This window comes from Hemitrygon akajei, chromosome 4, assembly GCF_048418815.1.
Source record: "Hemitrygon akajei chromosome 4, sHemAka1.3, whole genome shotgun sequence".
Taxonomy (NCBI): Eukaryota; Metazoa; Chordata; class Chondrichthyes; order Myliobatiformes; family Dasyatidae; genus Hemitrygon; species Hemitrygon akajei.
The window spans coordinates 101,845,449-101,861,910 of NC_133127.1; the positions used below are offsets into that span (position 1 = coordinate 101,845,449).

Sequence of the window (16,462 nt, forward strand, 5' to 3'; positions counted from 1 at the left end):
TTTATATGTCTTTTATATTATGTTTGCTAAACTCCTCCTCTGATTTGTATATTCTTTATTTGAAAATCAATAAAAAGATTAAAAAATGAAATGAAGAATACAATTTCGAATATCTAACAGCTGATTCCTTGTGTCCTCTTATTCAATACTGGAAGAGTTGAACACAGCCTGTGCATTTCATATTCATTAAACCTTAAATCAAGTAAGAATTTTGTGAAGCAGTGAAAAATTACTACTTGAAAAACAAATTTCTCTGCACACTATTTTCATTTCCATTGCATTCTAACATCTCAAGTGCCCTGTATGGACCCCTGTATGTTTCATCCTCAGCTCGCCGTCACTTTTCAATATTTCAGCAAAGAATGGATTCACTAGTAAGCCAATATTGTGAGATGGGAAAGAGCAACTGCTTTCCTTCACTTATCTAATGTTAACTTTATCTTTGGAGAGTCAAACTACACCAGGGATAATCAGTGGCACAGTCATGAAAATTACTGGACTTGGCAAACATCTCTCTTTAGTTTCACACTTCACAAGAAGGACTACTTCAGTGACTGTGAGGCACCTTGACATGACTATGGTCCTGAAAGGAGCTTTATAAATGTATCTTTAGGGATACAATAAACACCTGACTTCCACTGAGGGTATGGTTGTGTTTGCTTTTGAAATACCTCTCAGGATTATAGGACATGCACTGGAACACCCTATGAAATGCTCTGTGAATCCACTTAAGTAATTTGTTGAAGATTCCAGTGGAAATTGAAAACTGTTATTTGCAGGCCAAAAATTATCTACTTCTCAGCTTAAGGATGCTTTCCAAGAACGGTTTAATTCTCTAATTCATTAACTCATTCAATACATTCACATCCAAAATCTCCAATAGCCACTTGAACATAATTTATACAGTTACAAATAAATTAGGAAAGTGCATTATAATGAATACAGCAAACCAACAATTAGAAAGCAACAAGCATTACTTTAGGTCATTTTAAGTCCACATACCTTCCCAAATATTTCAAAAGAGGGGTTACAATAAGTGCCCCAAATAGACCACCAATGGCATTAATGGAGATGGTTACAGACCAAAGAAGGGTTAGCGATTTGGCTTCTATTGCTGTTCCAAAGTGTCTTATCCATGATTCATTGCAAAAGCGTTTAACATACTGAAAGAAAAGAAAAGTACATCACTAAGTATTTTTTAAAAATCACATAGCAAATTAATCCAATCAACACTGATTATTCAGTATGTTCATTTTGTATTTCCTACAAAGGAATAATGTTGTAAATCTGCAATTCAGAACTTTAACCGCACTAAATATCAATCAATTTTCAATCTTCACTTTTTGCCAAAGTTTCCAAGAGCAACTAAGTCACTTTTATTTACACTTTAAGGAACACAAAAGGTATTTAAAATGAAAATCCAAGTTGTGGTATGAATAAAATTTTAGTAACAGACTACTGAACAACCTCTTCAACAACAGAAACTGTGTTATGAGTGTATACCATTCTCTCAGAAAAATCATTTTAAATTCATTTGCCTCAAAATTCATTAGTCATTTCAAATGCACTGTGCATAATTATCTGTAAATTATAATGGACTTTGAAATTTGTGAGCAAGTTTATATTAAGTCAGCACTGACTGCCGTTACAGAATGCAGAATCTAGACCCAGATAACACTGTCGCAGAGTCTTTGACAGCATTCTGAAGTTCTGCCAATGTTTGTGGTCTCCAATTTAATTACATCTTTCCTATATCAAGGTAGCCAAAACTGTGCACAATACTCCAAGAAAGGTTAATCAGAATTAGAATTAATATCACTGGCCTGTCACAGAATGTACTGTACAGTAGCAGTACATTGTAATACATAATCTAACTAAATTACAGTAACTTAGTAACATACCATACCAAATCTCATCAAACTCCTAATGAAATATAGCTGCTAACATGTCTTCTTTGTAACTGCATCAATATGTTGGGCCCAGAATAGATCCTCAGAGATATTGACACCCAGGAACTTGAAGCTGCTCACCCTTTCCACTTCTGATCCCTCTCTGCAGACTGGTGCGTGTTCCCTCGTCTCATCCTTAAGTCCACAATCAGTTCCTTAGTCTTATTGACATTGAGTTTAAGGTTGTTGCTGTGACATCACTTAACTAGCAGATATATCTTGGTGTTGGCACGTGGCCTAGTGGATAAGGCATTGGTCTAGTGATCTGAAGGTCACTGGTTCAAGCCTCAGCTGAGGCAACGTGTTGTGTCCTTGAGCAAGGCACTTAACAACACATTGCTCTGCGATGACACTGGTATCCTGGGTCCTAGTGCCCTTCCCTTGGGCAACATCGGTGGCGTGGAGAGGGGAAGGCTTGCAGCATGGGCAACTGCCGGTTTCCCATACAACTCTGCCCAGGCTTGCGCCCTGGAAACCTTCCAAGGCACAAATCCATGGTCTCACAGGACTAATGGATGCCTATATCTCTATCTCGCTCCTGTATACTTTCTCATCATTATCTGAAATTCTGCCAACAACAGTTTGTGTTGTCAGCAAATCTATAGATGGCATTTGAGCTGTACCTAGCCACAGAGTCATGGGTGTAGTGAGAGTACAGGAGTAGTCCCAGCACAAATTCCTGAGGTGCGCCACTGTTGATTGTCAGCAGGGTGGAGATGTTATTTCAATTTCGCACAGAATGCTGTCTTCTGGTGTGAAAGTTGAGGATCCAGTTGCAGAGGGAGGTACAGAGGCCCATGTTTTGCAGATTTTTGATCAGAACTGTAGGAATAATGGTGTTAAACACTGAGCTGTAGTCAATAAACAGCACCTTGGCGTAATTATTAATATTGTCCAGGTGATCCAAGGCCACATGAAAAGCCAATGAGATCACATCCACTGTAGACCTATGGTGGCAAATGACAATTTGCAATGGGTCCAGGTCCTTCTAGCCATAATTAACCTCTCAAAGCACTTCATCACCATAGCTGTGGGTGCTATGGCAGCTCACCCTGCTCCTCTTGGGTACTGGTATAATTGTTGCTCCTTTGAAGCAACTGCAGCAATGAGAGATTGAAAATCTTTGAACACACCTGCCAGTTGGTTGGCACAGGTTTTCAGAACCCTGCCAGGTACTCCATCTGGGCCTGTGAATCTGAGGATTCACTTTCTCAAAAGACATTCTGAGCTCGGCCTCCGAGACAGACGATCACAGGGTCACCCGGTGCTGCAGGGATCCTCACAGCCGTATTTTATTCTCCCTTTTGATCTACCAGTCAAGATGCCACCTGCTCCTCCGATCGACATCTTCTGAATAGACCATATATTTCACTTCTTTTGTTTTTTGTCTTGGAAGTGATTCTGCAACTGGTGGAGCCAGTGATTTGCTCTTTGAAGATTGTTTGGATGTTCCAGCACTCTGCTGTCTCTGAGAGGCAGCGGCAGCGTGTGGGAACATCGTGCTGAGAAGGCTGCGGGACAGGACACGAGCCAATGTTGGGACTCCATTTCACCGATTAAAGCTTGCATTGTGCATTGATTAAAGTAATGAGGGAGATGCAAATACAGAAGGTGAGCACAGGCTGCAAGCTTTTTGATCACTAAGGATTGATCTGCAAAGCTACCAGAGGGGGAGGGGCCTGCTGCTGTGCCCAGAGAACGTTGCCCAGGTTTTCTGCGTTTTGGATGTGGACTTGGACTACAGATTTTTCCCAGTCTTATAGTTTTTTGTATTCTGTGTTTTTCCACCTGATCTTTCTCTTTTTTTTGTGGGGGTAGAGATTTAGGGAATAATGTGCCTGTTCCATTTTGTTTGCTTTTTCTGCTGGAGGGGTTTTGGGATTGATGATTGTGCTGCCTTTCTTTTCTTTCTTGGTTTCATGGCTACCTGGAGAAGAAGAATTTCAGAGTTGTGTACTGTAATCAATGAACCTTTGAACCTTTCAAACTGTGTATAAAAGGTGTTAGCTCATCTGGGAGTGAAGAATGGAGATCTTATGCAAATGTAAGGTGGATTCCCTCAATGAAAAAGCCTAAGCATGATGGCTTTGTTTAATGTGCAGAGGCTGATGCCACCACATGGTCCTTGCCTGACAGTGTCAGGTCCAGTGGCATGGAATGCAAGATGACTGGGGACCCTACAATGCCGTTGTAATGAGTCATCATTTTAACCAGCTCCATCTTGGTTGGATCCCTCTTTGTCTGGAAGCTGCCCCCTTGAGCTTACTGCCATGGGTGACCCTGCCAGGAGCTAAATGCCAAGTGGCTAAAGTCCAGACGGTATCATTCTCAGGATCTCACAAGCCTCTCCACCATGGCAAGGTAATGATCCTCGAAATATAAAACTGTTACATACTCCTAAACTTAATGAATAGCAGAGTACCAAACACCTCCTTTACCATCTTATCCACCCGAGATGCTATTTTCAGTGAACTGTGGATTTATGCTCCTAGCCATTTATGTTCCACCATATTCCCCTGGACACTGAACTACCCTGGTTTGTAGTTCACAATGAAGCCCATAAGCAAGCTCCAAATCTAACTTACAATAGTATTATCTTAACTTTTATTATTTATTTTCAGGACACAAACGTCTCAGGCAAGGCCAGCATTTAATAGTCTAAGATGGTAGTAAACCATATCTACACTTTCGCTCTCTCCCTGTAACTTCAAGATAACATGTTTTTATCCCTTTCCCAGTTCTGATTTAAGGTCTTTAGATCTCAAACTTTAACTCATTTATTCCTTCCATAGATCCTGCCTGACCTGTTGAGTTTTTACAAGATTTTCTGTATTGTTTATTTGAGTTTTCTATCTGCAATTTTGGTCAATGCCATGGGCAAACTGGGATTGAACTACTTCTTTTCCAGGACTGAACATCAGACTTAGGTCATCAGTCTTTTCCTGAGGGTGGTAATATCAAATACTATAGACAGCCTTTCCCAACTTTTTTGCCCTGGGGGAACCCTTGAAATAATTTCCAGGTCTCAAGGAACCCCTGTGTAAAAATTACTATATCCAGAGCTCATGGTACATTAGCATGATCAGTAAATTGTAGATATAATAATCCAAAAATAATTGTCAATGCTCTTTTGAGTAGAGACTGAATTTTTAGACAACCTTTCTTAAAAACAAACAGGTGGTTAAGCTCAGCTTACCTTTCTTGAAATGTCTTTTTCATTTCCTTTCATAAATCTTAAAAACTCATAATGCAAACATAACAAATTTCTGTTAAATAGCTAGCTTAAGCCAAAATGGAATTTAATATTTCTAAAGGATTTAATTTAAATAAAAGTTGTAAATGGATTTTAATTAATGCTATTTATAACATGAAAATTTATTGATATGTTGAATAGTAAAGTTACCAACTACCATAAGCCAAAACAATATGAATGAAAATATAGCCCAAGACACTTTTATACAAGACTTTGAAAACGCATTTCTTACTAAGTAACGTGATCAGGCTCAAATATAGGCCCAGCATGTCAAAGCAGTGCTTGTTTATTGCTGCACAAATACTCAGTTCTGGGCCAAACGTGAGATAAGGACACACGGATTTCACCTTCAACCGAAATGAAATGATTTCTATCCTTGCTCTTGATGCTTGTTAAACACATGTAAGAAGTTGAAACTGCAGAAAACTGTTCATTGCTTTCCTATAAATGACAGGACACTCTTCTTTCACAGAAATGCAGAACTTGTCCAGGTCAGGTCAATAAATCTCATTTTGAGTGCACATTCAGAGGGCAGCTCACAGAGTTCTTCCTCTTCTCTCAAACTCACGTTCTCAGGTTGAGCAGCAGATTCAGAGAAAGGGTCCCTTGCTCAGTCATACACTTGTGTTGAAAGGGAGGGAAAATGCTCTTCTATTTTGTTCTACAGTTCTTCCAGGTGGTTTTCAATAAGACTCGAGACTCTCTGATATCCTTCCTCACTCTCAAGCTCAAGCAGCAGTTGATTCCCTCTCGAGCAGTTCTTGATTCCCTTTTGCACCATGATTTTTCCAAAGACTCAGTTTCCTTTGAAATCCAAGAACCTTGACACTTGAAGTCAAATCATTTTCTCCAAGGCCTTTCAGAGACTTGTTCAACTAGTTCACATAATGAAAAATGTCTGCTAAGTAGGCTAGTTTCTGCAGCCAGTAAGTTGGGGGAGCTAATTCAGGAGGGAGTGGCTGACATCACAGCCCAAGATGGGCAAGTCCATTCAATGCTCAGAAAACACATTTAATGCTCCTCATCAACAACAACCTGTGTAATACAACATTCATCAATTATCAGCCTACCATCCTCCCCTCTGTGCAATACAGCACTCACCAAATATCAGCCTACCGTCCTCATCAACAACCTGTGCAATACAGCATTCACCAAATATCAGCCTACCGTCCTCATCAACAACAACCTGTGCAAAACAGCATTCACCAAATATCAGCCTACCGTCCTCATCAACAACAACCTGTGCAAAACAGCATTCACCAAATATCAACCTAACGTCCTCATCAACAACAACCTGTGCAAAACAGCATTCACCAAATATCAACCTACCGTACTCATCAACAACCTGTGCAATACAGCATTCACCAAATATCAACCTACCGTACTCATCAACAACAACCTGTGCAAAACAGCATTCCCTAATTATCAACCTACTGTCCTCCCCTCTGTGTAACACAACGCTCACCAATTATCAACCTACTGTCCTCCCCTCTGTGGAATACAACACTCATCAATTAAGAACCTACAGTCCTCCCCTCTGTGTAATGCAACACTCACTAATTATCAGCCTACCGTCCTCCCCTCTGTGTAATACAACATTCACCAATTATCAGCCTACCATCCTCCCCTCTGTGTAATGCAACACTCACTAATTATCAGCCTACAGTCCTCCCCTCTGTGTAATACAACATTCACCAATTATCAGCCTACCATCCTCCCCTCTGTGTAATGCAACACTCACTAATTATCAGCCTACCGTCCTCCCCTCTGTGTAATACAACATTCACCAATTATCAGCCTACCATCCTCCCCTCTGTGTAATGCAACACTCACTAATTATCAGCCTACAGTCCTCCCCTCTGTGTAATGCAACACTCACTAATTATCAGCCTACCGTCCTCCCCTCTGTGTAATACAACACTCATTAATTATCAGCCTACTGTCCTCTCCTCTGTGTAATACAACACTCACTAATTATCAGCCTACCGTCCTCCCCTCTGTGTAATACAACATTCACCAATTATCAGCCTACCGTCCTCAACACCAACAACCTGTCTTATACAGCATTCACCAATTATCAGCCTACCGTCCTCATCAACAACAGCCTGTGTAATACAACATTCACCAATTATCAGCCTACCGTCCTCCCCTGTGTAATACAACATCCACCAATTATCAGCCTACCGTCCTCCCCTCTGTGTAATACAACATTCACCAATTATCAGCCTACCGTCCTCCCCTCTGTGTAATACAACATTCACCAATTATCAGCCTACCGTCCTCCCCTCTGTGTAATACAACATCCACCAATTATCAGCCTACCGTCCTCCCCTCTGTGTAATACAACATTCACCAATTATCAGCCTACCGTCCTCCCCTCTGTGTAATACAACATTCACCAATTATCAGCCTACCGTCCTCCCCTCTGTGTAATACAACATTCACCAATTATCAGCCTACCGTCCTCAACAACAACAACCTGTGCAATAGAGCATTCAGCATTATCAACCTACCGTCCTCATCAACAACCTGTGTAATACAACATTCACCAATTATCAACCTACCGTCCTCCCCTCTGTGTAATACAACATTCACCAATTATCAGCCTACCGTCCTCAACAACAACAACCTGTGCAATAGAGCATTCAGCATTATCAACCTACCGTCCTCCCCTCTGTGTAATACAACATTCACCAATTATCAGCCTACCGTCCTCAACAACAACAACCTGTGCAATAGAGCATTCAGCATTATCAACCTACCGTCCTCATCAACAACAACCTGTGTAATACAACATTCACCAATTATCAACCTACCGTCCTCAACAACAACCTGTGTAATACAACATTCACCAATTATCAGCCTACCGTCCTCCCCTCTGTGTAATACAACATTCACCAATTATCAGCCTACCATCCTCCCCTCTGTGTAATACAGCATTCACTAATTATCAACCTACTGTCCTCCCCTGTGTAATACAACATTCACTAATTATCAACCTACCGTCCTCCCCTCTGTGCAATACACTCACTAATTATCAGCCTACCGTCCTCCCCTCTGTGCAATACAACACTCACTAATTATCAGCCTACCATCCTCCCCTCAGTGCAATACAACATTCACCAATTATTGTCGTGGTTTCTCGTGCCCCACAAATGACCAGGAGACGCAGAAGATTCTTCAAGAAGTATTAAACTTTAATTTGCAAATCAAAGCTGAGACAGTCATTGAGCTAGTCGCTGATTGCCCACCGATCCTCAGACACAGCATTTTTTATAGCAATCTCCTGGTTTAGTTGCATTAGCATATGTAATCGGTCTGTAGTTGCGTATCACACGTACCACATGTACATCTTGCCACCATTGTTTCTAACAATTGACTTAATCATGTTCTAATCTACATTTTTAGGATTTCATTCTCCTACTAAATTGGGTACATGCATAGCAAATAGCAAGTTTAAAATTTATAGTTTTATACTCCAATATATCCCCCTAAGGATCTCACACAGAGAAAAGACTAAGAGTCTGCGCACAAAAGCCCCAATAAACTCAAGCACTTATTCCCAAATCTCAGGTTAAACTATAATTTTCTGCGCCAAGACCTCAAAGTATTCTCTCCCTGTTACCCTGAGCCGCTGAGCCAAAAACCTGTCCCTCTGTATCTGAGACAGGGAAAAAGACTCAGAAGCCCTTACAATCTACTCCCACACTGTCGTTTTGCTCTTGTTCATCCTGCAGGTGTTGTAGGCTGTAACGATACATTTTCGGTGTTTCTTTCTCCACTAAGCTTGCTTCAGTAATTGCCACGAGCATTGGAAATTGTTTGGTTGCAGCACGCACTACAAGAGATTTTTTTTTGTCTTTTTTTAAATATTATTTATTTATTGAATTTTAGAAATTACAAGAATAAATGTAATAATGAAATGGTAAGAAAAGTGATATTAACCCTCCCCCCTCCCCTTAACCCTCCCCCCTTATCTCTTATCTAAAGAAAAAGAAAAAAAAAGAAAGAAAAGAGAAGAAAGATTGCCTGGATATCAGAGGATCCCCACATGTTCCATGGAGTTCAAAATAATTTTGATATTTATTTTCACTTTCCCCAATTACTATATCTTTATCTTCAAAGGACCTATGTATCTAATCCTATCTTTCGTAAGATTTGAGACAAGGAAGAAAACAGCACAGCACAAACGCACAGCTCAACAATACTGACAGTTATTGCTACTTTAGTCAGCCATGCTCCCCATCCTCCGAGTCTACTTTCCAACCAGTCAAATAACTGATGTTCAAATCCTGCATTCTGTTTGACCTCCGCCCGCAGATTCTTTAATTTATTCATTGCTCTGGTGAAAGACCCTTCTGGGCTAGTATTGTTCGGTATGAAAGTGCAGCATTGTTCTCCAAACATTACACACACACCCCCTTTTTCTGCCAAAAGCCAATCCAGTACCTGTCTGTTTTGCCACGCCATCCTGCTAGTGCATCTAGCTGTTGCCCTAAGGCCTCCAGTGCATCATCGGTGTAGTTGATGAACCTCTGTTGATTGTAGTATATATAGTTTATCCATTCAACATTTTTGCTTACCCCTATCACAGGTATGATAGCTTCCCAGTGAGCATCTCATGTGGTGTCAGGCATGTCACTCAATTAGTTTGCATGCGGTAACTCATCAATGCTAACGGTAAAGCATCGACCCAATTAAGTTTAGTGTCTGCACAAATTTTGTTTAGTTTGGCTTTCAGGGTTCCATTAATTCTCTCTACCATGCCTTGCGACTGAGGGTGGTATACACATCCAAATCTTTGCTTTATCCTCAGCGCCTGTAGTACCAGTTTGACCACTTTCTGGATAAAAACTGAACCATTGTCTGAGCTAACTTCTGTAGGTATTCCAAACCTTGGGATCACTTCATTTGTCAGAAATTTTACCACTGTCTTTGCCCCTTGATCTCTTGAAGGTACCGCCTCCACCCATCTGCTAAATTGATCAATTACTACCAGCATGTATCTTTTCCCTCTCACTGTCTTTATCATGTCTACGTAATCGATCACTAGATGTTTAAATGGTCCTTCAGGTACAGGAATGTGACCTATTGGGGTTGTAATTCCCTTCCAAACATTATTCTGTGCGCATACCTCGCACTGTGACAAGACAAAGTCCACTGAAGCCTGTAAATAAGGTGACCATAAACCATCCTTCTTTATTTTCTTTATCACTTCCCCCCTTGCACAATGGTCCATCCCATGCGCCTCTGAAATCAGAAACGTCAGTAGAGGGGTGGGCGCTACAAACAAACCATCTTCCGTGCTCCACAAGCCTTCCGGGTTCTGCTTGGCCCCCCTTTTTCTCCACATTGTCTGTTCTGCCAAAGTTGCCTTACCTTGTATTTCAATTAGGTCCTCTACCTCAGGTTCTGGAGTTAGGCTTACCTGGGGGGGCAATGACAGCTGACGTACACCCAGACGCTTTTCTGGCTGCCTTGTCCGCAGCTTGATTTCCCTTTGTTATTACATCATTTCCCTTTTTGTGTGCCTGGCATTTTACTATAGCCAATGCTTTAGGTTTCATTATGGCTTTTATTAAGTCTAGAATTTGCTGACAATGTTGTATGGGATCTCCATTACCTTTTTTAAAACCTCTCTGCTTCCACACTGCCCCGAACAAATGGCATACTCCATGAGCATATGCCGAATCAGTATAGATGTCTACTTTTTCACCTTCCATCATTTCACACGCAGCTGTCAGGGCTTTGAGTTCTGCTAGTTGGGCGGAACACGGTTGGGGACAGGACTCCATCCTAATAATCTTATAGCTCGACTGATCCTGCTGTACTACTGAGATGCCTGCGTGATTTCCATCATAATCCCTATAACAAGAGCCATCTACGAACAGAACCTTCTTATCTGCATCCTCTGGTGGTTCTGACCGTAAATCTGCTCTCAATTTGGCAAATGCCATCGTCGTCTTCCCTACACAATCATGGGGTTCTCCTTTATAGTCCAAAGGGACAAAATCGGCTATATTACTGGTAGTGCATCTCTGTATAGTTATGTCTGGAAAAGTCAATAGCATCTGATAGGCTGCTATCCTGGCTGGCGTCAGCACAAATTTCGCCCTTTCTAGCAATTCTGCTACTTTGTGGTGTGTGTACGTAGTCACAGGATAGCCCAGGGTTACAGATGATGCCTTTCCATATGCATAGTACAGCGCCGCCAATCCCTGATAACAGGGTGGATACCCCTGAGCCACCTCATCTAGTCTCGTACTGTAGTATGCTATCGGCTGCTTTGCTTTTCCTGTGCCTGTCTCTTGTGTTAGAACCGCTGTGACATAACCCTCCTGTCAGTTGGATACATACAAATGAAAAACCTTCTCGTAGTCAGGCAAAGCTAATGCTGGTGCTGACTGCAATTCCTGCTTAATAGTGTTACGTAACCTCGTAACCAGGTAACTTACCAGCAAAGATAGATGGATCAGCTGAGTCGGATGCTACTATTTTCAAACGTTTTATTCGAAAAGGGCACAAATGTATGGTTAATACAAAACATTCAGATCATATACATCGTCAAACTCAATCTAAAACACTGGTGTAACCATAATCAATCAGAAATAAGCTCTACAGTTGTCTAGGGGGTAATACAGAGTCCAATTGAAATATAAAGAGTCACTCAGAAGTTTGCAGGCTTTTCCCTTTTGGGAACTGCTGGGGTTTTCACGTTGTAGAGAGAGAGAGATGATTTAGAAAAGATAAACACTTGCCCGTCGTCTTGGCAGAGCAAATCCTTGGAATCAGGGGAGCAGACTTCCCCGTTGTTAGCTAAAAGCAGTCTTTTGTTGTTTCTAGCCACAGATTCAAAAGTTGGAATCTAACGCACGTGGCTTCCTTCAACATGGCTTCCCGCTCCCACGGGAATCGATATTGTGCTTCCTTTGTCTCCTGGGTGCGTCTGAGGGTTCCCCCCCCCCCCAGACCCTCCTTTATACTTCTTCACGGGATCGCAGGTGTCAATCAGGTTGCAGGTGATGCGATCTCTCTCTCAATCAGCCCACTTTGCCCGAGGGCTTTTCACGTAGTCTCCATGAGACAGTAGTCAAGGTCACCTTTATTCTGCTTCTTGGGAGAACGTGGTCTCTCTCTCTCTCTCTCCCATTTCCCTGTGTCTATTCAGCACGTCCCTTCCTCTTTTGGGTCAGCTGACCCCCCACTTGACTAGGGTTCTTGAGATTCTCACAAAGGAGGGGGCCGACGGCATAACAATAGTATTGAAAGCTATCTCCGCCCCTCCATTCCACTGTAAGCCGTTCTTCAAATTTGTATGTCCTGCTTCTTTCATTATCTTTCTCAAAGGTGCCACAATCTCAGCATATTCTCCTATCCAATCTGAGCTGTACCCTGCCATTCCCAAAAACGTCATCATCTGCCCTACAGTCTGGGGTTTGGGGGCCTTAGTTATTGCCTCAATCTGATCTGGTACTATCGCCTTCACTCCCTTGGATATTACCCTGCCTAAGTATTCCACTTGCTGCGTGCAAAATTGCAGTTTCTTTTTGGATACTTTATGTCCTCCGTGCGCTAGCTTCTCTAACAGAGTTATAGTGTCCTGCTCACACTGTTCCTCGCTGTGGGAGCAAATCAACAGGTCATCCACATACTGTAACAATGTACTTTCCAATGGCATGCCCTCTAGGTCTGCCTTCAATACCTGATTAAAAACGTGTGGTGAATGTTTAAATCCTTGAAAGCATTCTGGTATAGGTATACTGAGCACCTCTGTAAGTAAATGCAAACAAATACTGACACTGATCGGCTAGAGGAATGCTGAAGAAAGCCGAACACAAATCAATCACTGAAAAGTAACTTGTTTCTGGTGGAACATTAGTCAAAAGCGTGTGTGGGTTGGGGACTACCGCTGGCCAGTCCTCTACCACATCATTTACCGCTCGCAAATCATGCACCAATCTCCACTTAGATTTATCTGCTTTTGAGACCGGCAGCAATGGGGTATTACATAGACGGTTTGTTCTTTTAAGCACTCCTATTTCAAGCAACCCCTGCACTGTCGATGCTATTCCCTCTTCTGCTTCTGGTCTTAGAGGGTATTGTGGTCTCCTGGGTGGAATTGCTCCCCTTTTCAGCTTTATTTCCACCGGACTAGCTGTTTTTATTTTCCCTATGTCCGTGTCATGCTGTGACCACAGAATAGACGGCAACTCATCTAACCTTTTATCTTTCTGCTGGCCTCTTTCCTTTCCCAGCAAGGGCAGGTGTGGGTGGGGAGTTATTTCGACCTCTCTCACTGTCCCTACCATATCTACACTTACCATTATTTTAATGCAATTGTTGTCTTCTGATATCCACACCTCTGGCGTGATTTTCCTCCACACTGTTATGGTTTCAGCACTCTTAACTAAGGGTCCTAAGTCTTTAGACTGATATCCCTTGTTTACCAACAACGTTACGTGGGGCGCAGCCTCCGGTATCCTGTACCATTTTTCTAAAAAGGTGTTCCACTTCACTTGTAAAGCTGCCCCTTGCTTTCCAATTATCATAGCCTCCCCTTCCAGGTGCTGTTGGGTACATACCTCCAGGTGCCATTTCTCCTCTAACTCCCTGTTCTGAGTCTCGTCAAAAATCACTGTACAATGTAGCTCAGATTTGGGCATTACAGCCCTGGGTAATATAACCTGCACGCCCTTTTTCCATTTTTCCCAGGTTTCCTGAATCTGATCTGCGATGTCTCCTATCCAAAAGACATTAGCCTTCTTGTCTTCTCGCACTATCAATTGAGCCCCTGCTCTTTCCACATTCAGCCCATTTCTGGTGCATTCTAATTTTAATTCCAGTTTCAATAAGGCATCTCTGCCTAACAAATTAATCGGAGTTCCTTTAAATACTAGCACCGGCAAAACAATTTCTTTATTTCTCATTCTCAACTGCACTGGAGCCGTGCACCGTGTCAACTGTGTTTTCCCCGAGAACCCTACCGTCTTAATAAACTTTCCTGACATGGGAAGGCGAAGGGCATACTGTGGCTGTACACAAGTGTACGTGGCTCCAGTATCTATCATCATTGGTGTCAGTTGCCCTTCTAACATAACCTGAACAATGGGTTCCTCCTCTGCCTTCCTTGTTATCATTGAGTAATGTCCCTTCCCACTCAAGTTCTCGGGGCACCCCTAATACCTCGCATAGGGGTTCATAGGTCCGCTTGGGCCTGTAGGGGCTGGTCCTTGGCTAAACTTTGGTTCCCTTCTTATCAGTTCCTGCTGGTGTGTGACAGGCCATGGTGTAAACAGACAATCTCTTCTCATGTGACCTGGCTGATTACATTCCCAGCACAATCTCTCTACCTTTCTTTCCCCCTGTTTCCTCACTGGTCCCCTCTGCCCATAGCTCCTCTGTCTCCCTCCTTGGGACTTCCAGTCCTGTCTGGACTGTTTGAATTTAGTCTGTTCCTGATAGGGCATTTGTGGGAATGCTCCCCCAAAGACGATTATTGGCATGGGGTTTTCCAGCCCTTGTCTTACAGTATGATTGGTCCCTCCATATAGCAGTGCTTTGTCCAGTTTGATGGCTGTGCTCGAACCGGTGGTTGCTGGCAGCATCTTTTTGTTTTTCTCTTTTTCCTTCTTTTTGAGTTCTTCGAGCTGCATTTGTATTAACTTTCTTTGCACCTCTTCCTGCTGCTCAGCCAACCTTCATTTGTCTTTCCGGTATTTCTCAACCGCATAGACTACGTGGTCTCTAAATTCTTGTGGGGTCATTGACGCCAGCCCAACCACTTCCTCCAGTTTGGATTTTACTTGTGGAGGCATTGCATCCAAAATGCTATGTCGGAACAGTGTGGTGATAAATAAGCTATTCTCCACCTCTTGCTCAGTCTCCAGTCTCCACCTTTTCAACTGGTTTTCTACGTAGGCTGCTGGGTTTTCAGTGTCTCCCAGTGGATCCCCTTTTAAGGCTTTGGGGTCCACTTTGGGTGGATAAAGCTTTCTGAGGGCCTGCCATACCCTCTGGCTCACTCTGTCAAACCCATCTCCATCAGTTTTTGGGTCGTTCGAGTTTACTACGCCAGCCATTTCCATTAGTTCGTTAAATTTAGAGGTTCCCATCAACCTTATCAACAGTGCCTTCAAATCTCCCATAGCCAATAATCGTCCCGCTGTTTCTTCTTCAAAGGCTCTAATCCATTTCCCTGCTCCTTCATGTAGATTGGGCAGTGTTTTTCAGCCCTTCTAGGTCCTGGGATCCCCAAGGGATATACTGCACTTGTCCTGATCCTTTTACTAACAACGGCATCATTCTTCCTCCTCCTTCCCACCTGCCCTGGCTTTCCTCCTCACCTGACTCCCCATCTGTCTCAGGGTATGTCTTTACTGCCTCCCACACAAATGTCTCCGGGGTTCTGCTCTTCCCTCGGTCTCCCTGTGGAGTCCTTCCTTTCTGTCTTGATTCAATACTTGGTTGGCCCCTGGAGTATTTTTCGCATCTCCTCTGGCAATCCCCTCTCAGTAACTTATCTAGCTCTCTCTCTACTTCCGCAAGTCGCTCCCCTACCGCCTCCTTCTGCTCTTCTAGGCTTCTTCCTCCTACTTCTTCCCCACAAATTCTCGCATCCTCTCTCTCTCCACTTAACTCTTGCTCCTCCAATGAGTCACCTTCTCTTTCTTCCTGTCCGTGTCTGTACACCTGTGGCAGGGACTCCTCATGATCCTTACTCGTGCTTGATTCCCTTCTCTCTTGTGTTTCTCCAAGACTCTCATCTCCTATCTTTTTTCCACTTCTTCTTGAATGCCTCATCTCTTCCTGCCCTGATGAGCCACTTTCTTTTCTAGTCTGTTTATTTCTATGGTATAACCGATACTCCTCATACTCCTTTTCCTCTCTCAAGTATTTCATCCGTTCAATCCCTTCTTCCATTTCTCTCTGTACCTGTTCCATCTTTATCCTTTCTGCCTGTATCTCCTTCCATATCGCCGCTTTTTCCTTCTCGTATTGTTTTTTCTCCTCCTCATTATCCCAAACCTGTACTTCTCCCTGCATGTTTACTGTTCCTGTCAGCAGGGGGCACTGCTTAGGGGCTCCTTCCTCATTATAGGGAGGGGGTCTTTCTGCTTCTTTCACATCCAGTGTGGAGCTGAAGCCAGCTTCTCACCGTACCCTCTCTCTCTAACAGGCCGTTTCTCCAGCACCTTAGTGTCTTCCTCGCTTGTAATCAATATTCTACCTGTCCTCCCCAGCCTTTTTCCCTCCGTTCTGA

At 42.8% G+C, this 16,462-nt stretch overlaps 1 protein-coding gene across 4 annotated transcripts in view; it reads right to left on the bottom strand.

Moving 5' to 3' along the window:
• slc2a9l2 (solute carrier family 2 member 9, like 2) overlaps positions 1 to 16,462 on the bottom strand; it is a 374,573-nt gene that overhangs the window by 275,438 nt on the left and 82,673 nt on the right. For all 4 annotated transcript variants that reach the window (XM_073043122.1, XM_073043121.1, XM_073043123.1 and 1 more), the window contains one exon: positions 1,003 to 1,163. In XM_073043122.1, the coding sequence (XP_072899223.1) occupies positions 1,003 to 1,163 (161 nt within the window). The remainder of the gene's footprint in view (positions 1 to 1,002; positions 1,164 to 16,462) is intronic.